This window comes from Thermobia domestica, chromosome 14 (genome assembly GCF_964235325.1).
Source record: "Thermobia domestica chromosome 14, izTheDome1.hap1.1, whole genome shotgun sequence".
NCBI classification, from domain to species: domain Eukaryota; kingdom Metazoa; phylum Arthropoda; class Insecta; order Zygentoma; family Lepismatidae; genus Thermobia; species Thermobia domestica.
The window spans coordinates 156,215,201-156,238,188 of NC_137467.1; the positions used below are offsets into that span (position 1 = coordinate 156,215,201).

Here is a 22,988-nt window from a genome sequence, read left to right on the forward strand (position 1 = left end):
AAAAATCCTTGTTATACCATTTAATTCGCTTTCTTTCTCTCTTTTAAAATATTGCGATCATTATTATCAATCAATTCTGCTGGTTAAATCTTTGTTTCATTAAATATTTGCTGTTTCGAATTGCACAATCACTTCTGCTTGTCCATCAGGGCCACTTATTATAGGTCCTCCCGAAAATTTTAAATTGTAAAGTGTGTGATTTAATATTTCAGTGAAAAGATAATGGAAAACAAACAACTTTTATAGGAAAACGAGTCCCTCAAATCCATCTACAAGTCGTCTTCTCCCGTATTGTTGACCTGCTTCTTTTCTAATTGCATATTTTTTAATACTGAAGTTGTACGGGAAGTTAGCCAACTATATTTCTCTGATTCGGTACTTATACGTATCATTAGTTGTTTTTAGTTAAAAATGCTTTTCGGTTTGTGTAATAAAGCTGCAACACTAGTAAACGAAAAATGAAAAGATTTTAAACTTTACTTTAAATATAGAAACGAATAAATATTAGCCCATGACTGATTTTTAAGAAGTTATAATTTTAAATTATATCATTCCTTGTATGTTTATTTGTGTTTCTATTAGATGTAAGAGTAAACTGAGAACATGACAGTTAACCTTTACGAATAATGTACTTTCGCTCAGAATTGCACGAGTAAAACAGGATTACTCGTACAAAATTATCAGTTTTCATAATTAGAGTAGATTTTAGGTAGTTATTTAGTAGCAACAGAATATAGGAAATATACAATTTTAAGCAAATTTCTGATGTAATAGATTTTCACTGAACTGTTACATGACAGTATTGTGTTAGGTGAACTAAATAACTTGAGGTGATACTAAGTGCGAGGTGCGGGGGACTCAGAAGGAAATTATATATATCATAACAAGGCCTTCTAAAAGATACTTCCAATTTTCAGAACTAATGGACCACGCCCCCCCTCCCCCCCTACGAAAATGTCCTAATTACGCCAATGGTTGCCAGTTCAGGAGGCTGTTCTCTTGGGACCTCAACATACCAACAATATAGCAATGTTAGGAAATGGATTCAAGGTACTCGTAAGTCCTTCACGTACGAATGTGTACGTTCCCGTATCACTTTTACATGTCCTTATGTTCCGTTCAGCCCGCTGAACTGGAAACTGGTATTTGCATTTAACATTGGGCTTACAAGTGTAGAGCCAGAACTACTAGTGCGATTTGAAAAATTCTATTTTAGAATGAAAACTACGTATTTCTAATAATTTTCCTCTCTTTCAATTTTTTTTTGTATCACTACTAATAACAAAATTTGCATATGGCCCCAGACTTTTGATACTCCCTGTATTTCACTCGTAACTTGGATTCTTACCGAGACGATACACCCGTAAATTGAGGTATCGTTATATATAAAATTATGATAATTTTGCTGAGTCATAAATTCTACGAGACTACACTATTGTGAAATAGGGTTGTGGTATTGGATTGGTCGATTTTACTGCTTTTGATTCGAAAGGCATATGCAGTGGATTATTTAGGGGGTATCGGGTTCAACCCTTCCCCCGCGAAACAATTTTTTTTTTTTTTTTTTTTCATTCCGCATACGACAATAATCCTTCTTACCATTTCTAAGAATTTCATTCACTTTCCATTTTCTTCTGTTCTTTGTTCAGAAATAATAGTGTGTCAAATTTCATCCATGTAAGAACTGAGTTTTTTCTTTCTTTCGTCCATTCTACTCTTCTGTTTCTTTTTCTTAGTTGTTACTTTCTTTCGTTTCTCCTATCATACTTTCGACTGTTGTTAGTTGTGATTCAAGTCGGCCGTCGTCAGTATACAACGATATTGTATATTTGTAACACGTCCATTTTTTTTTTTTTTTTAAATTTTAATTATTGTGGGCAAAAGGTGTTGCTTAAAAGTGCATAGACTGTGGTGACGAAGAAGAGAAAGATATAAAGAAAAAAATATGTTGATAATATATGATTTTTTTTAACCGTTGTTATTGTAATAACAGATTCGTCGTTTTTCAGGGTTGCTATGACAACCAGTAGTTGTTGATTGATTGTGATACTAAGAGAGAATATAGATAATGAAAGCCGTTGCTGTCTAAAATCACTGTGTATTATTTCGAAGTAGTAAGTGATTGATTATGTTGTGAATTCCATTGTACGTGATATCCTATAGGCATTATATTAGCGAACTGGGAAAAATAACGATTATATTTAAGAACCAATATATACTCTAACAGATTCATATATATATTGGTAATTATACTTGATTCTCATGCATTTCTCGCAATCATTAATAAAACTATGAAATTCAAACGAAGTACGAATTACAAATGAAATTATAACAATATTCATAGTGAAACAAAACAAAAACTGATTGAATATATTTTGTCGGACGCCATAACTTTAGCTCAGGAGGGCAATGCCCCCTCCCACTTCCCCGTGTTGTCCATAGCCTTCTTCCCGAAACAAAATCCTAAATACGCCACTGGGAATATGTATAATCAGCCAAAAGCCTTTTTGAATCCAGGGAACGTGTATCATGCTGCACAGAAATCACTCGAGAGATCTTTCGTCGTTACACCAGAGACTGTAGAGAACGCCTTCCGTGTAAAAGTCAAGGGCGGTCATGTAGAACTGTCACTTTGTCACTATCCCTATGATTTCAGACTTAAATGGTGCATCCTGTATTTTTAAAGTGGTAAAGTGGCCACACACACACATTCTTTCGCTCTCCTTCCAATCTGCCAACACTAAATTCAGGCATGCTGGTAAGTTTACCAAGTTTTATTCATAAATACCGCTCCGACTTCCCACTATAATCAGAAACAACAGAAACCAAAATCTGGGACAAAATAACAAGACTGATTGGTTTCATTGTAGTAACAAATATATATTACAACTATGTACATTACAACTGTAGAGAGCAGACATATTATATACAGAAGCAAATTATTTTTTTTAACAAACACTGAAAGACTATGAAAAGGATATGTAGCTCTGTGCTAATTTCACTTAGAAACAACTTTTAAATATATATAATCATTTACAAAGTTTACTCCCAAAGTTTAGAAAAAGTAAAATTTCTATAAATTTTAGATAACTTTTTTTCCACAAATGAGAAAAAGTATTTAAAGAATGATCTTATGGTGCTTCGTTCATCGCACTGTAAAACTTCGTACAAGGCTAATTCTTCATATCTTATTTCCATAACCTTAACGTTCACTATGTGTACCATAATATACTGTGTATCGTAAGTAAAAGTGAAACATAATTTCGCCTCGTACTAAGCTTTTGTGCAGATTCAGTTCTTAAATATATTTCACCACGTGTCCTGTTCAATAAATTTTTACCAAACAAATGAAAAAACCAAGGGTGTAGTACATTATTCTTAAAAATCATGACTTTGTACACGAGTTTTAGTTTCATTACAAGAATATGCACAATAATCATTCAAAATTCATAATAAAATTAATAAGTATTCAATTGTTAATATATTTGTAGATACATATATAACGCATTTAAGTTTCCTTTCTCACTAAATGAACACTTGTCCGTTTTTAGAGTGTATATTCAAATAATACAAGTATTTCAACTTTATTTATATTCTTAACTGTGAAATGTTATTTATTTATTGCACAATATCTACACTTCGTAAATACAAGTGAAATGAAGTAAATAAGTAAATTTGGAGTACTAATGTTTTACAGTTAAAAATGTCTTAACGACATGGTGTGTTACACCTTTTCTTTCAAATTTTAGACTATTTTCTTTATTTTAAATATCCACATTTATGCTGTATTACCAGCTAGATAAGGTGTAAACTATAACACACAAAGAGTGAAAAGTGACTGACTGAACCGGAACTCGAACCCGGAACTTCCGGCATACCATACCGATGCGTTAGCCACTATGTATCGGTTAACGCGTAGTGGTTAACGCATCAGCACGGTAGGCCGAAGGTTCCGGGTTCGAGTCCCCGTCCAGTCAGTCACTTTTTCACTCTATGTGTGAGATAAAATTTGCACCTATATAAAAAAAACGGTTGTTTTCTCCTTTCATTAGTACATAAGGTATAAACTGTTTTTTTTAAACCATAAAATATATACATATTCTTTCAATATATAATATATGGTTTCCAACCGCTATTGCGTTGTAATATTTTTTTAATAGGATAAAATCGTGAAAAGCACCGAAAAATGATAATTTCTTTGTATATTGTTTAATGTAAATCAAAATTTTGGCCAAATACACTGTATATGTAAAACTTCTAAAGTACTTGAAGGAAGCAGTTGTGAATGTGGAATTGATAAAAAAAGTAACTAATTAATTACAGTTTTACACGATAAAAAATTATGTATTCAGTAAACAAACTTATAAAATTATAGTATTTAGTTGATATTACAATACAATCAAAATCATAAAATTTATTTGGAATATTCAAGAACATGGAACATTTTTTAGATTACCAAACTCTGGCCTCCTGGAAAACAGGATCACATATAAATTCTTTTGTTAGTTCATAACGAGATAGGGATTGTTAGTAATTTACATAGACAAACAATCTTATTTCTGTTCCCTTCCAACTTGTTGAATTCTGTTTTCTCGCCTATATGCAACTCTACGGCTGAAGAATATGTGCCGAATTAGTTATTATCACCTATATATTTTAGATTCTGTTTAACTAAATAATAAAAATGTCCAGCACGAACGTACAGTCAAGAACAATATTACGTATAGGTTGGAGGCATAAGAAGTGATAGCTTCAACCTATATTTAATATTGTTTCTATTGGTTCTGTACTATCCAGGAATGTACTAAACAAAAAATGTACAATTGCTATAGTATGCACAAACTAAGAATTTCAAACGGACAACACAATAATTAGTATGCACAAAACACAGGATATAATTAAGTAATGTTGAATTTTCATCTTCAATAATATAAAAGTACTGTACAGAGCTACATTCAAAAACACACATTTTCCTTGGGCCATGAAAGACAAAGCATACAACCACGTACGATCATATAAAAGCGATAATTAAACTTCTCAGCAGTATATGTGACCAATATTTGACATGCAGTGACCCAAAGGAAATTGAGGAAAAGACAGACCCTTAAGATATAAAGCATGATTCTCAAATGTTGGAATTCACTAAAATAAGACAGTAAATCTTACTAATATTCAACACACATTAATTATGTAACAAAAGATCAGTGAATATTTGATTAATAAGTTCTAATATTTTCAAGTATAATATAAAAAAATATACTTGTGACACATTACTAGGTGAATGTGAAATATGTACGAAAAAACTCAAAAGTGTGTAGCAGACTATGTTATTTGAATTTTATGAATATCAATTGGAATAGAATCAATAAACTAATATTTTCCAAAACTATTATATTGCTTAAGAAATGAAAAGTTTAATTTTTTTTTTTAAAAAAAGGAAGATCAGCTACCAATAACCTCTCAAATTATGAATATGCAGTTATGATATCTAATGCTAATAAAATTCGAAGTATTAGTCAAAAATCCAATATAACGCGTACAAGCAATATGAAAACCTAACCAAATTCATTTATTTCTTACTTACTGACTTCGGAATCGTAACTCGAATATACAAAATTTATTAGTGTAACGTAACTTCTTGCCTCTGTATTTATTGTATAACACAGATATTATTTATTGATTAAAAAAAATAACAGTTACAATTGAACAAACATTACGGAATTCTTTTCACTATTAGAGAATTATTTTATTTGAGCTTAGCAGTCAAATGAAGCTTAAAAATGCTTACTTACCACAATGGAATGTTCCACATGAATACATCAAAGGTTGAGAACCATGCTTATATATATTAACACAAGTGAAATCTAAAAAAGAGCTAAGTTACACTAAGAAGTATAAACATATTCTGATTGCATTGTTGGATTGCTTATTATCAGTCTTTGAATATTTATTCACAAAAACACGTTCATACATGCACACACATATATACTGAAGAGTAATAATACATCTCTCGCGCTTCACCTATCGCATAAATATAATACTCACAACTCTCTAATTAAACGAGAAAGAACACGCAGTATTAAAAATAATATACATAAGTTTCTTATATGTATATTCAGTATGTACAAAAATATTGGGAAGACTTCTATACACATTATATATAAAAATAAGGAATTACACAAAAAACTAGTTTCACGTATCCATTATGACATACGATGGTCTCCTCGGTAGGGATGCTTTTGTGTCACTAACTGGTTGCGATCTCTGATCCGATTCCGGTCGGGAGTCGGAGCACAATTGTTTTTCTATGGATTTAGTGGGCGTCGGGTCTGGGCTCGGTGGATTCCATTCACTTTCCGGATCTGAGAACAAGGTACCTGATTCATTGGCCAGGATATCGTCCATGGAGTAGTCTGAATTGAAGGAGTTGGAGCGGTCTCGTGTATAGCCGTCTAGAAAAGTAGAACAGAAACAAAACAAATTAAGTACGATGTAAACATTTAGCTTTTATAAAAGTTTGTTCTAATTCTATTGTTTCAACAAGTAGTCTGTGCATCACTGTTAAAAGAAATCAAACAATAATCGACACAATCTGCTAGTTAATAGCCTACATTTCTCATATACAAAGCATAAATAAAAAAGAACCTACTCCAGAATAAAAACTATCAAATGCATCAGACTGACCACGATCAACATATTTTTTTCTTTCTCGATTTTCTCAAAACCTAAGCATCCGACTTCATCCTCAAGCATACCATTCTGTTTAGTTCAATGTAACCTATCGACTCTTATAGGAGATGGACAAAAATGTGGAAACACCTGGTACTAAAGAGGCAGCCATTTCAAACACGATCTGCGTCTGAATGTTAGGTGTCACTGTGGTCACCGGCACATCCTGTGAGGTATACAACCTGGCCAGTTGAACAGATGAATCAGTTACAAATCAGTGACCGGTTCGTGCAGCTTATCGTGCATCATGCCTGAGCTGACAAAGTTTCAAAGAGGGCGAATTGTGGGTGCGTGTATGGTGGGAACTTCCATGACGAACGTAGCGGAAATATTTGATGCATTAAGAGGCAAGTCTCGAAGATCATGACTGCCTAAGAGTATTTCGGGAAAACCGCATCAGCGAATCACCAGCGTGGAACCAAGTGTGTCTTGCGTTGGTACGATTGTGACCAAGCAGAAAATCACCAAGGCGCCGAAAGTCGCAGCTGAGCTGAATACAGTGCTTACAAACCCAGTTAGCGTCACAACAGTCAAAAGAGAACTCCATAAACAAGGTATTTATGGCAGACCTGCATTTCCCAAACCACTCGTGACTGTTGACCACCCTGCTTTACGGAGATAGTGATGCAACTCCCATAAAAACTGGACAATGGAGCACTGGAAGATTGTCATGAGGTCGGATGAATCTCCCTTTACATTGTTTCCAACTACTAGCCGAGGATACGTGTGAACCCCTGCACAAGCGTACGATACAGACTGTCTGTTATCAAGAGTGAAGCACGGCGGTGATTCAGTGATAATTTGGACAGCCATATCCTGGTATTCCGCCGGACCCATCATCATCCTGCATGGACATGTCACTGTCAAGGACTACGTAACAATTTTGAGTGACTAGTTGCATACTATGGCGCAACTTTGTTCCTAGATGGTAATGCCGTGTTTGAAAAAGACAGAACCCATGTTCATACAGCTCACATCGCCCAGGACTGGTTTGATGAGCACGAAGATGAAGTATCACATTTGCCATAGCCTTCACAATCGCCAGACTTCAATATCATTGAACTCTTGTGGTTACTTTTGGAAGCCAAGGTGCGAGCCCGCTACCAACCAGCGTCGTCTCTACAATAACATGCAGCTCCTTCGGCGGAAGATTGGTACATCCCTTTGACAACCATACGCGACTTGCATTTCTGCATTCTCCGTCGACTACAGACTGTTTTGCGTGTCAAAGGTGGTCCTACTCGCTATTAATAAAGGTAATGTACAACTTTTCAGGTGTTTTCATATTTTGTCCATCCCTTGTACATATATCAACATCGGACAATATTTTATTAGTTTCAGAGTCAATAAATTTCCATACCATTCAATCCATAACTTTCGGGTAGTTCAAAACTCCCTTTCTATAACCTTAAAGATCTGATCAAAGATAGGCTGAGATGAATAGTGATATTCCGGTTGTCATACGTATAAATTTATCGCCTATAGACGCTGGGGGATGGGGGTGAATTGTAGATTAAAACAAGGAACCTAGCTTTTCATCGAAGCTTGTTAGACAAAGAAAGTAAGCCACAAAACAAAGACATTAAGTCTTCAATTTCATACTCACCATCCACAAGAAGTGTCTGGTGTAGACCCCAAGAATTGTACGGAACATTCAAGTGTGTATCGTCGAACTCCAGATTGCTATTTGTAGCCCGTTCTTCAGGACTTAATACTGCATCCGTATCAGCATTGGTGACATCAAATATCTCCGTGACTTTAACCTGCAAGAAGAAAAAAATATATATATAATTATAAAAACTACCTACCTCGTTATATTATAATACATGGACAGAAAATCAATTTCCTGGTCTGCACAATAGCGACAAAACAAATCAATTTTTCCTTAGTAATTCACAAGAACAGGGGAAAAAACTAAGAAGTCTTTCGCAAAACACACTACAATGAACTGGTCTACAATATGAAAACGTATGATTTAACTGTTAATTAAAACAATTGATTTTCTTTTCATCACAACAATGGAGATATATCCTATAAAACCATAACACTGATAATTTTATCTTGTACGTCGCTGGGAGATGTTCAGTTATAAAGTTTCACTTAAAGGATTATAATATTATATGTGAAGTTCGTGTTGGAACAATGAAGAAGTAGATGAGCTGTCCAAACTTGCAATGGAAAATGGAACTAATGCAAACATAAAACTTCCTTCCTGTAACTTTAAACATCTAATCACAATGATTAGCTGCTGAACGCTTTAACTCAACAATGAGTACGTAACAGAGGACTGGGAAATCTCAACCATCAACAAAAGAAAAATTTAGAAGGGTTTAAATAACGTGGCTTAAATCTAAAATAATTATATTCTATCGAATTCCTTTTGATACTGCTTTAAATCCAATCAAATCAAACCTGACCTAGAGAAGATATTCAAGTTACTTTGGTTTAACAAAGAAACTGGAACGTTGGAACTTATATTTCAATGCAAACTATATAATAATAGAAGACTGGGATTTATTCAAATATTATTTAAAAATATGAACACTAACTATGCCATTAAGTATCCATTTTAGCACCAAAACATCTGCAACTTATCAGAGATTTGATACAATTTTTACAGGATAACAATTTATCATCTATCATTAAAAATACTCTCAAGCAAATACCTTTCTGAAGTACTAACGGAAATAAAAGCTCTATACTTACTTATAATTGAAAATAATAATAATAAACAATATACAGGGTGGACCAAAAGTCACGAAGGAGTTCTAACTGTGAATAACTTTTTTTTTTTTTAATTATCATTAGTTTCCATTGATATTTCAAAGACTTAAAGACCAAAGATGGGAGACTGTTTACACTTATGTGTGAAATATAATTTCAAAAAATGAAATGAAATCTTTAGTTTTACGTGCCACGGTTATGCCGGTTAGGCTAAAGGAGACGGTGATGATAAGAAATGAATGATATGGTGGAATGAAGAAAGTGGGAGGAAACGGGAGAATCCCGAGAAAACCCACGAGCTACGCTTGTCCACCACAAAGTCCACACGGCGCGGGCTGGGATCGAACCAGGGACTCCAACTACCGGAGAACGCTCTACCACTGAGCCACCGCGCCCCCAAATATAATTTCAGGTAGGTATCTGCCATTATGGGCCTCACAGATATAGTGTACCTATAACGCTTGGAAAGACATTGGACTTTCTTTAATTTAAATTCAACAAACTTTTTCCACATCGACACTATAGCCGTGTAGCTAAAACTGAACACGTCTGCTCGCACTGGAAATATCTCATGCCTACCCAATCGAAAGTAGAAATGCTAACTAATCTTAAACTTCTGTGAATACCTATGCCATAGTTGACGCTTGGACTTACCTCATTGCGCTCGTCCATGTAATAGAATGCCATAACAGCATCCTGATGTGATGTCACTCGCAAGATGTGCTCAAAGGTGTCGTCATCCACTGGAGAATCGAGATTGTTGACGGTCAAATTAGTTCTGTGAGGTGCTTGGCTTAACAGCTTGTTGGGATATTTCATGGCAGAAGGCTGCTGTACACACATATCGCTGAAAATCGAGATTAAATCATGTAAATTTCAATAGAAATAAAACAAATATGATGTATTTCATTTTACAGCAAGTATGGGACCGCTGGAAATGCTACAACAAATTTTCATATTGATATCTTAGATAGGAATGTTCTACTCTCTATTTCCTGTGAAAATTTCACGTCCCTGGACTTAATTGATCTACAAATCAAACATTCACATCAACGGAACAAGTACAAGAAAGTTCCTACGGAAAGCACTCTATAATCTTGGTTTATAATACAGAAAACAAATTTCGAGACTTCAATGCACATTATGACACTATAATTGCTCATAAATACAATAATTTAACATGAAAAAAAAAATTACAAAATCACAGTAAAAATAATTTTCTGAAATTAAGCAGATTATTTGTAGACTGAATTTTCATCTCATAATTTTATCTTGTACTTTCTCGTACTATTTTATATTCTAAATATTATCGATAACATAAGTAAACAATAAAAACTAATACCTATTAATCATTCCTGGGTTTTCATACGTTTTATTCAAACTGGAACTTTCAAGTAGCTATTTAATTCATTCAAGACAACTTTAATGGAGAAGACATGCAATGTCAACACAATAAAAATATAAATATGTCTTTTGTGAAAATAGTTTGTACTCAACTTTTGACAAGGAAGGCATGGAGCTGTGATAGCGCTCTCACCTCTGCTGTGAAGGGTCCGTGGTTCGGATTAGGATGAAATTTCTAGACTTTTGGCGTCTATGGCCATATTAGCCCGTTACCGATCACACTATCCGAGGAAAGGGAAGGAAGACAAGATTGGGAAAGGAACGAAGCGGCCTGGGACATAAATGTTAGGTACCATCCCGGCATTTGCTTGATGGGAATAAGAAAAACTCAGGATGGCTGGCTCACTCAGGCTTACACTTTTTCGACCGAGTGTCCCGCACCAAAGGTAAGAGCATTAGCGATTACGTTACGCGGAGCCACAGGGCCCGTGGTTCGATTCCAGACCATGAGTTTGTGATAGACAACATTGTGTCCGCGGCTTTTCTCGGAGCACTAACGTTTCCACCCATCTTCGTAAATATGTACGCAATTCCTTTAGTCTTTCATCCATACATTATACATCATTTTCACGAAATGTAGCTGTCGAAAGTTAAAATGGAATTTTTAGTTTCAGGTCCAACGAAGAAAAACACGAATGGAAGCGAATGATTATGATAAAGAAAAAAAAAAAAAATAGCAGCAGGAAAATTTCGAGAACACTTCAGAGCTATGATGTTATCCACCTTAAGCTCACATGACTAACGAATCTCTCACAGCAGAAGCGAGCACACTACCACTGAACAATCGTGCTCTCACTATTACACCCTTTTTGCTAGATACTTACCCTTCATCTAGATTCAGTGTAAAATTGAAGTTGATGTTGTTCTGCAATCTCGTGTCGAAATCATTGACAGCTTCAATGTCGAATTTCGCTGCAAAAAGAAGGAGAGGGACGTAAGTTTACTGTAATAACACTATTCAAATCGAAAACTGAATTTACGAGTTATCTCATCAACTACACCCAGAGGCAGATCTATAAGGTAAAAACTGGGGGAGCCAACCACAACTCACACTATGATATGTATATCATGAGTTTACTATTAACTTTCAAAAATATATAAATAATAGCGACAACTATTTTTGTTACTCGAAAAAACTGGCCCCGCCCAGGGCTAAATCCGCCTCTGACTACACCATCATAATTCCATCTTCTTAACATTTAGGTCTTCAACTGCATACCAGGAAGAGTTGGGTTTTACAGACATGGCAGTCTCCAAAGAACACAATTAAAGAAACAAGAAAAAAAAAAACTTTTTAACTGGTTCTCATTCAATAAAATACCAATTAAATGTCTTGTTCCTAGCATGTTCAATAAATTTCGTTTTAAAATTTAAGTATTTCAGAAATAATTATTACCATAATTATCAAGCGCCTAATAACTTGTTCCGTTTAAGGGTAAAAGTAAGGGTAAGGGTGCGCCCTACAACAAGGTCTATTTGCACTCGTTCAAGACCAGAATTAAAATCGACCGAGAAAAGATCAAATAAAAGTAAAACTCACAAGAACACGAGCATAGCGAAACAAATAGAAAACGATAGACAAATGTCATCGTTTATAGTAGAAGGTAAAAAGACTCTCCTCAGTCGAATCACATATACAAAGTACAATGGAATTAGTTAAAACATTGTTCCGCTTAAGTAGCCTTGAATTTTTAATGGTATTCTTTCCGCTGACAACGAACATGTAGTTGTATATTTCAATTTTGCTTACTGGAATTGCTTTAATGGAGATTCCGCTATTCTTGTGCCAATTTCAAATTGTACTGCTCATAGTTACATTTAGTGGTCATGCACCAATACTTGTCTCCGTTGTTCGTACTAAGCAATATGATAATAATCGCTTGCATAATATTTCACATTTCGCCTAGTGCAGCCATGTGCAACTGCCAGCCCCCGGTACAGTTCCGGCCCATTGAACCCTTTCATCTGACCCGCCTAACCCGTAATTAAAAATTAATTTTTTACATGATCTATTAAACTGAACTGATTTCTTTTCTTTGGATAACTGATGACCACCTTGAAAATATTCTCCGTGTTGAAACACCCAGTGTACCACCGAACACTGATAGCTAGTTCAGAACATATAAAAGTCACGTTTCCCATTAAAATGGTAAATAAATACACATTTTTCTGCTCTTCTTTAGTAAATAAATATGTTGGTTACCGTTATATACCAGTTTTTGTGTCCCTGTGATGTTAATATACGATAAGCGATTGAATAGTACGGACTTCGATGCCAGTAACTCCTCTGTGATTGGCCCACCCCCTGTCCCAATTTGCACATGCAAGGCCTAGTGGGTTCACTGACTATTCGTTGCCATTTAATATAAACTAATTATATCCGTTCTTCATAAATAATTAATACCAAAACTAAATAAGATTCGAGACGTCTATTTTAGAAGTACCAAATTCCATGATAAACACTATTTACTTACATTTACGATTTCAGCTCGCTATCAATATCTTTGAAACCCTATAAATTTATAGTGTTATGTACTTTTGTTGGACTATCCAAAAAATATGAGGGCTGTCGAGAAAGTAGCAGACGTTTTGGCCTTCACGGCAGTGGGCGGGGCTAGAATCGCCATTTTGGTGTCAGAGCGTTGCCACACTCAGTACGCATCCAGCTGTGGTAGACTGAGGACTGTGACGCTCTTTTTGTGCTTTCTGTGACGTGTAACAATGTCCACCGCAATAGAAAATCCCACCTCTTGTGAGGTGCGTTCTGTGATTAGGTTTATGTTGACAAAAAACCACAAGCCAATTGAAATTCATCGGCTTGTGAAGGCCGAAGCAAAGGTGTAGTTTTCTCACGACAACAGAGGGGCAAGCGTATCCGAGAGCTCTTGGATGGTTTTGGATGGAAGGTGATCGATCACCCACTACAGCCCGGATATGGCACCAAGCGACTACCACCTTTTCCCAGCGATGAAGACATGGCTCGCTACACAACGCTTTGATACTGACGCTAAATTCCATGCCGGTCTAAGCCAGTAGTTGAAATCGCAGGTGGCTGATTTCTACCACGACGGTACTGAAAAACTTGTGCCACAGCATGATAGGTGCTTTAATTTGCATGGCGAAGATGTGGAAAAATAGCTTCAAAGTGTACCTTTCAAATGAATATAATACAATTTGGTTTGTTAATTCTGTTATTTTTTATTATCATTATTATTATTATTATTTCAAAACGTCTGTTACCTTCTGGATAGTCCTCGTACAATTCTCATCACTATTATTTCTGGTTTTCTAGAACCGAGTTCGCTACTTTTTAACAAGAGCAGCTTCCCAAAAATCGCCTCACAACCGTGGGTCATCACCGGAAACTGCTCCGGCGCCGCGAATCGAACCTAAGACTACGAGCATAAAAAACACGAACGATTATCATCAAAAGCTACAGAGAATATTCTCTACATTATAAATTTAAACATTTGAATTTCGGCATACTAGGAAATTTCAATACATTACAGGCATTATTTCAAATTAATATTTTTACATTTCGGAATCATTATCTCAGAAGAAAACTACCAATTTCGAACTTCTTTCATAGAAAATAAATATACTATCGTTAATTCAGCACAGTTACTATAAACTTGCTTCGTGTTAATGGATATACTTACTGTCTCTATATTCTGTAATGGCCATATGACAAGAGATTTTGGCACTAATCTGCTGACGTTTCTTGTTCATCTTATTGACTAGGTGCATCAAATGATCGAGAATCATTTTACTTAGCAACCATAGATTATGGCCCAGCGTTGGAGCTGTAGATACAAATCTGCAACAAAATATAAAATTAACAATGATTTTCTATTTTGATCCTTTCATTGTAAAAACTAAGAAATTAAAGAAATAAAAATACACAAAAGTAACTATTAATCTTGCAGTGAAATGGCGTTGATAATAAGGAAATAGAAGCTATCGTTATAGTGTAAAGTGTACATAAATTTCTTCTCAATAACTTAATGACAATAGTGAAACGATTGCTTTCTAAAATTTGTCGTACTTTGCGACACAGATACTTAGATAAAAATCTTACTACTTCAAAATTTCTTGAACAGCTTTGACTGCAGTCAAATAATTTTCGAGTTAAATGGTTTTAAAACTTATTTGATGCATATTCAGGGGTTTTGCAACCTTGAAGTGTTTCGACCTATCCCCTCAAGTGTGAAAAGTTTGGTGACAAGTTGCTTTTGAAGACATGTTTATTCGTAAAATGTTTTACAAACGTTTGAAATTAGAAATAAAAATAGCAAAACTGATATTAAGAAAAACTATTCATTATAACAACAGTACTACTACGTTCCATAGCGAAATTGGAAAGAAGAATTGTTTGGAAGTATATTTACGGCACCCACATCCAGAACTAGTAGGACCAAATTTTAATGAAATGATTTTTTTTTTTTTAAGTTTAATGTTACACGATTATAGCTGTTAACAGTGGCGTATTTGCGATTTTGTTTCGGGTGGGGGGTTGCTAATTTTGTCTGGAAATGTGAAAATTCTGCAAGATAATTCATTTACTTTATAATAGTAAATAGAATTTCGGGTGGGAGTTTAAGCCCGGAAGCCCCCCCCTCAAATACGCCACTGCCTGTTAGGCTACGGGAGACGGATGATTAAAGCAAATGAATGATAATGGAAGTATAATTTCTTATCAGTTAATGTCACACAACCAGTTTCTCTTCTTCTTAATTCAATCTAATATTGTTCTTTTCTCCCAACTATTCGCAACTTCCTAATTTGTATCCCGTTCGATCTATTCAATTTTCTCCATTCTTCTTCAACCCACATTTCGAAAGCCTGCAATCTTTTTTCATCGCTTTTGCGTAGTGCATATGTTTTTGAACTATAGTATACAGGACTTTTTCCTTTAATACTTTTTTCCTTTTGTCATTTCTATCCTAGAATAATAGCAATTAATAAAAACAAATACTGTATATATATAAGTAATTGTTATAAATATGCCAGTACTTTTCTTATACTCAAACTGCAGCTATAAAGCCAAGCTTAATTTCAATCGAACTTTATTATTAAGTCATATTAAATATAGTTGAATTATGATTATTTGATGACAATCTATTTCTTTCTTATTATCTATATATGTCTGAAAAGGATCACATAATGATCGAAAGAGCTCACTGTTCATTTTGTGCATGCAAGTACAAATATATATGCAGAAGTGCATAATCCCTTAGGTAACTTCTATTCCCAGTATCTTCGGAATGGATGGACCGATTAATATGCCATTTTCTGGATCTGGAAGAAAAAGAGGCACGTTCTTTAAGATATACAGTATTATACTATTAGAAGCCAAATCTTTCAGAAGATACTGGGAACTGAAATTGTACCAACAAGGATTAACTTTTCCAACCAATTATACTTAAAAGTAAAGCGTAATATTGTTTAACATTTATAGCATATCTGTCTCTGTCTTGTTTATATAATAAATGCAGCTACGTACTGATGCTGGTGTAAGAGATCCATAGTTCGATTGCAGGCCATGAGCTTGTGGTGGACAGCATCGTGGGCGAGAGTTTTCTCGAGATTCTTCCGTTTCCTCCCACATGCTCATTCTACCAATTAATTCATAATCATTCAATCATCCGCCTCCTTTAGCTTAGCGTGGAAAGTAAAAATTTGCAGAGATTTCATTTTTTATTTCCTTATCAAACAGTTTTCTTCTTTTTAGATTTGAGCCAATTCTGTCGTCAGAATATTTAAAGTACTATGATATTGCCCCCAAAGCACAGAAAGAACAGATAGATGACAAAATACTTACTTGTTAAAGGTAGCATACACGATATCCGCTGGCAGTATACATGGTAAACTAAGGATCGAAAGGAGCTTCATGCCTCTGTGCTTAAACACCCAGTTGATGAGTCCTTTGTTGGCAGAATCGATTGCTTCTTGGAAAAGGGTAAGAATGGTGTCAGGAACCTTGTCCACTAGTGCTTCCTGTTAAGTGAAGACATTTCATCATTTAATTATTATTATTATTATTATTATTATTATTATTATTATTATTATTATTATTATTTACAAAGCTACAGTAGCGTTGCTATGCCTTGTGAAGTCAGCAAACAGAACTTTATCGAGCTAAATATCAAATTTCACTGAAAAGGGCTCATGCTGGTAGTACGTCGTCATCGAATGAAATTATTGTTTGATGATTTGCGACTTAAAACAGTAACTGTAAAGCTGTTTGTTATAAATAGTGGTGATAAGAAGGGAACCTTATCTTCACGAAAATATGTCTAGTAAAAATCTGATCTGTATATCCTGAGGAAAAACCACCGAACAGAAACTGAAATTATATCGTCCCGGAAGACGACCTTAACATATTTTTATCCTTATTATATGATTAAAATCTCCTTAATTAACATTTACGATAAACCAACTAACTAACTCTATGGCCTATGGAATCCGGAGGTTCAATGCCACGTTCACAAAAGATCTCCATTGACTTCTGTCCTTAGCCAACTGGATCCAGTTTTTACTTTGTATTTCTATTTCTGCGAGATCCGTCTTAATATTGTCCTCCCATCTGCGCCTAGTCCTAATGCACGTTTGCCGACTGGATTTCCAGTCGAAACTTTGAAAGTGTTCCTACTTTCTTTCATTCTGACTACATAACTTGTCCACCTAAGCTTCCTAGACTTGACCCTAACAGTGTTTGGTAAACCGTACAAATTATGTAGTTCCTCGTTATGAAGTTTCCGCCATTCCCCATTCCCATTCCTCTTGGGTCCGAATATTCGTCTCAGGACTTTATTCTCAAATACTTTCAGTCTACGTTCTTCCCTCAGACTAAACGACCATATTTCACAACACACATGATTATAGTTTTATATATTTTAAGCTTCAAATTCCTCGACAGAATTCGCGACGACAAAAGTTGAACTGAATAATAACACGAATTCCCTGCTTTTAGTCGACATTTAATTTCTTCGTGAATATGATTTTGATCTGTTAATATTGATCCTATATATATGAAAGTAACGATGAACTGTATGTATGTTACTTAAAACACATTACTTAACCTTATTTGAATTTCTTGTGTCATACGGAAAGCTCCTTTGTGGCTATATAGTTAGCATACGCGCCTTTGGCGCAAGAGACCAGGGTTTGATTCCCGGTGCGAGCTCATGTAGTTAGGATCCCATGTTAAGCTGTAGGTCCACATATCATATACCCTCGCTCAGTGGTGCCCACCCCCCTCATGTCCATGACGCACCCCCCCTCGATTGTCTATCCGCAAGTGTTCTTCCATGAAAAAAAAACTTTTCGATTAATTTTTACACACCCTTAAGCATATTTATATAGATTTTTAACCCCCCCAAATATTTCAATGACGCAATTTGCGTCATAGCCCCCCCTTGTGGGCACCCCTGCCTCACTGCGGAAAGAAACAGTAAACTCATATCAATCAGTCAACCTTGTATTATACGGAATAAGAACATATATATTTGAATAAAAGTTTTTTAACCAACAGTAAGTTTACCTTGTTTTATTCCCAAGATATGGGAGAGTAAAGGCATCATTTACCTGGCAGCTTATACGGTGTGCTATTTTATTCTTTTTAAAATTTAATAGTAATTTTCAGAACTAAGGGTATATGAGACGTGGACCTAAAATTCAATGTGAAATCCAAACCACTGTAATACGTTTAATGTTGGCCCATCGGGCAATCGTCAAACCCGGGCGTCAATGGCTGGTGCATTAACCACTAGGAAAGCATGAAGAATTTATGCGGGGTGCTGTAACGTCATCGACTGAAAATGTTTGTTTGTCCATAGATTAAAACAATAATCGAATAGCTGTTTGTTATAAAGAGTAGGCCTTTTTTACACTTGAAGGTGACTATTTGTTTCGTAATTTTTTTCTATGTTGTTCTCTTACATTTATAGTAATCATCCTGAACGTGGCCTAACAAATTAATATTGCAAAAGGGAAGGGAACTTGTACTTAACGTCACAGCTCCACAAGAGTGTCATTTCTATAGTGAACAAACTTATCAATCGTAACTCTATAACAAATAGAATAGCAATTGTTTAAAAAATACAAATACAAAACTTGTTTAAAAGATTTCTATACAAATAATAATAAATAATTAAATAAAAGTCTTAAATATTTTCTTTAAATCAAGTCTTAAGCAAACTGCTAATAATAATAAATAAATTCTGGAAATCCTTGCTAAATTTACATACAATTTAATGCAAGGCTTGATTGTTTCATGACTTCCAAATACACAATACTCTAGCAGTAACTCAATTCATAACCTTATTGAAGCATGATTCTATTATAACTTACCTGTCGTTGTAGTCTGCACTCATCACATTGTGGATCATAATCGAAACTCTCATCCAAGGTCTCTGATACGGTGAAAGTGGATTGAACGGCTAGACATCTTGTACAATTTATTAGGTTATTTCTATGAAGAAATCTCAATGCATCGTCGAATCCTTGTTTGCAGAAGTTAGATAACACCTGTTGATTAAAACATATTTACGTAAATATAGCAACATTATTGGAAATGAAATAAATACAACAATCTTGCATTATATATGGTAATATCGTACTACCAATTTATTTGTACCACCATGATTATACCGAGGAGCATTTAAAAAGTTCCTGGCATGATTTTGCACTTTCGGTTAGTGATTCAATCATAATTACAGTCCTTAGGTTACCTGCTTAGAATTTGACAAGTGTGAACAGGTCACAGCAGGCAGTGCATGAGTAACGTAGTTGAACGGAGGAGGGTATGGTGATTAGTTAGAGCAATGTTGCAGTTCGAGCTACGCACAAAAATATCAAATTCATGTACAAAATGGGAAAATGTGCTTCGACAGCCTTAAAAACAGCTCACGGTATCAGTGCTTTAAGGAAACAGCACCGGTACCCATTTCGCAACCATAGAAGAAATCAAAATCAACGCAACAGCTGAACTTCAGAAGATACCAAAAGAGGACTGGGTCAGAGGAGCAGGTGTTTCCAGAAATGGCAGGAGCGGTGGTATTAGTATCTGTCCTGAAAGTGCCTACTTTGAAGGCGATTAAATAAATGTGTACTTATATTGTGATAATAAAAGAGATACAACAGAATTCTGGGAACTTTTTGACCGTCCCACGTTCAATTAAAATTGCATTCCACAGTTTTCCCATCAACAGACTGAAGGTTATACTCCTTTACTCACTTGCACTACGGATTCTGTCGTAATCAACAGACATATTCTTACCTAGTTTCTTGTAACTAAAATAGTAAGTCATTAAGGTAGATATCAGTATACTGCAACAGATTAATCTAACTCACTAGTCACAAGATATGCACTATTAGAACAAACTTGTAATTTTTAGAATTAAAACTGCGTTTTATATTCCGTAAATCTATTACAATGTTTGAAACAAAACAGAAAAATATCATTTAAATAACCAAGATCCCCTACCCAGCCCTCGTTAGTGCATAGTTATTATTTTAAAAATTATTTCAGCAATGTTCCCAGTGACAGTTCTTGAGGAAAGGTGCATCGATATAGATTACGATTTGATCACTACAAACTAAACGAAAAAAAAAAAAAAAAAAAAAAATATTACGTATACAAGAATTAGAGCACTCGGGAAGTTTTCTTTTCTTAGCATGTAAAGACAAAATATACAGAGACAAAATATACAAAATATCATAACTTTTACCAATGTAACTTCTCTTAAGAGCTGTCACTGACTGCTTCAAATTAAGGTATTTTATACAATAAAATGGCTGATCTTCGGCTCAGTCACATATTTTCACCCTTCCCAATTCAATGTGATTTTACTTATATTAAACTGATTTTCAGCTGTCTGTTGCTGAATGCATTTCTCAAATATTTACTACTTTATTGGCTTAGCTACATAAAAACTGAACAATATTTTTGTAGACTAGAATTCGTGCGGATATAAGCAAAAGCAGTTATTCATATTACAAGATAATATTTTCCTACTGCAAATGTTTTCTGTTCGAAGTTCTAACTTGAATATATTTAAATTTCACTTTTATTCTTTTCTCTCTCTCTCTCTCTCTCTCTCTCTCTCTCTCTCTCTCTCTCTCTCTCTGTATGGCAAAAATCCAAGAAATGATCGTATATTTATGAAAGCGTTCAATGATAGACCTGAGGAAAGCCCACAAAATATCAATCCACAACTTAGAATTCATTTTATTTTCGCATTACTTAACTTGTTAGAACTATGGCTTGTCAACTAAAAAATATAACATTTTAATCGTGAATAAACATTAAAAAATCGACTCACCTCTGTTTTAGGAGGAAATAATATCCTAGCAAATCTGTAGATATTTTGCCGTGATAGTTCAATACTGGTATTTGCTAAATTCACCTGCAAAATGACATACGATGCTATGATTTCACCGCAATAAAGACAAAATTATAATAACTGCATTACACTAATATTATACTAATATAGTAACTACTATTATTATTTACAGTAATGTTTTTACTTAAAATGCTCTGAACCAAAATTATTTCTGACTATATACACTATTTACTAAGGGCTTATGACTTCTGATGTACATGGAAAACATGTTCATTCTTTAATTATGATTTTTTAAGTGCTAATAGAAATACACTACTAATCGTATTTCTCTATTATTATTATTATTATTATTATTATTATAAAGGCAATCATTCACTTGAAATGCAGAAAGTCTAACAGAACTGATATTAACAAATACTACAGAGCATAGAACATACAATATACAACTCTATCCACCACGACTCTCGAACTCACTAAAATAATAATTGACCAGAATATATACACTTATTTATTAAAACTAAAGTCAGTATCTGATGAAGATAACATTAAGTTGTCGAAACCGTTACATTGTATTTCAGTTTTAGTAAATAAGTGTACAATCCGCGGCAAAAAACCTGCAACATGAGCATATAAGTTTATTGTGAAATGACGAAGTCTTTTGCTCCAAAATAAGTGTGCACGGGAGGAGACCGAGGTTTATCCTGGCGTGATTCGTTCCACTTAGACGTTATGTTCATTCCCTGTGCTGATAGGCTTAGTTTCACAATAAACTTACATCCTCATGTTGCAGGTTTTTTGCCGCGGATTGTAAATACTCTGGTCAGAAGTGTTAATTATTACAATATACAAGAAAAAAATGTCCACGAGAAAAGGAAGAAGGAAAACAATCACCACACCTTTCTAGTAAGTTTATACTGACACTTTGAAGTATAGTATGCGATAAAAGAACATGGCATATTTTATTTTGAACATGGTATTCTCCTTTGTCGTATACTGTACAATAAGGGATTTACGTATTGATTGTCTGTAAATTTTTATACATCTTATTTATATTTTCAGTCTTAGCTGACTCCGAAACTCCCCTATGCATTACGAATCTAGATGAGTTTGATCCAGGAATCAGAGAAATAAATAACTAATCAAGTACTACTTTGGCATTTGTACGGTACCGCAGAAGTCAGAAAAGCAAGCAAGATCTTTATAGCTAGTTTCTAGTTTACACAAGGCTTTAGATTTAGGCTAAGTTCCGTTTTGGATAAGCATCGCTGGATAATAATAGCTAAAATTTACATGTAACTTTTGAAACTGTCAAGTCGTTCATAAAGAAAAAACAAAGTAATTGCAATTAAACTTAACACTAAGAAATGTGACAGTCTAACAATTACTCTGAAAAACTCTCCTATTCCCTCCAAATACCACCATATTAACGATTCCCCTATAACACGTTCTGCTTGTCACAATGTTCTTGGTGGTATCTTTGATTCGAAACTCATGTTCTCTGACCACATCTCCTCAATAGTTAAGAAATCAATGCGTATGTTCGGGCTGCTACTTTACCGATTCACTGAATTACGCACTGTGGCATCATTAGCAATATTCTATAACTTTAATAGCAACCAAGATCGAATACTGCTCTCCCATATGGGCCATGGCCGCACCTACACATCTCTCTAGACTTGATTCTATTCTTAATTTCTTAATTGCAATAGTACACTTTCGTGTTCCCGCACTTCGAATATTACTTAAAGAGGAACTCTTGCAACATCTTAATATTCAGACTCCGGA

At 34.7% G+C, this 22,988-nt stretch overlaps 1 protein-coding gene across 2 annotated transcripts in view; it reads right to left on the reverse strand.

The window, feature by feature from the left end:
- Window positions 1–2,753: 2,753 nt before the first annotated feature.
- LOC145670432 (1-acylglycerol-3-phosphate O-acyltransferase Pnpla3-like) overlaps window positions 2,754–22,988 on the reverse strand; it is a 44,212-nt gene continuing 23,977 nt past the window's right edge. For both annotated transcript variants that reach the window (XM_081739104.1, XM_081739103.1), the window contains exons 5-12: window positions 21,183–21,266; window positions 19,210–19,386; window positions 16,679–16,854; window positions 14,517–14,674; window positions 11,682–11,769; window positions 10,108–10,300; window positions 8,336–8,492; window positions 2,754–6,452 (exon numbers count right to left, since the gene is read on the reverse strand). In XM_081739104.1, coding sequence (XP_081595230.1) covers window positions 6,193–6,452; window positions 8,336–8,492; window positions 10,108–10,300; window positions 11,682–11,769; window positions 14,517–14,674; window positions 16,679–16,854; window positions 19,210–19,386; window positions 21,183–21,266 — 1,293 coding nt within the window. In that variant the 3' untranslated portion in view covers window positions 2,754–6,192. The remainder of the gene's footprint in view (window positions 6,453–8,335; window positions 8,493–10,107; window positions 10,301–11,681; window positions 11,770–14,516; window positions 14,675–16,678; window positions 16,855–19,209; window positions 19,387–21,182; window positions 21,267–22,988) is intronic.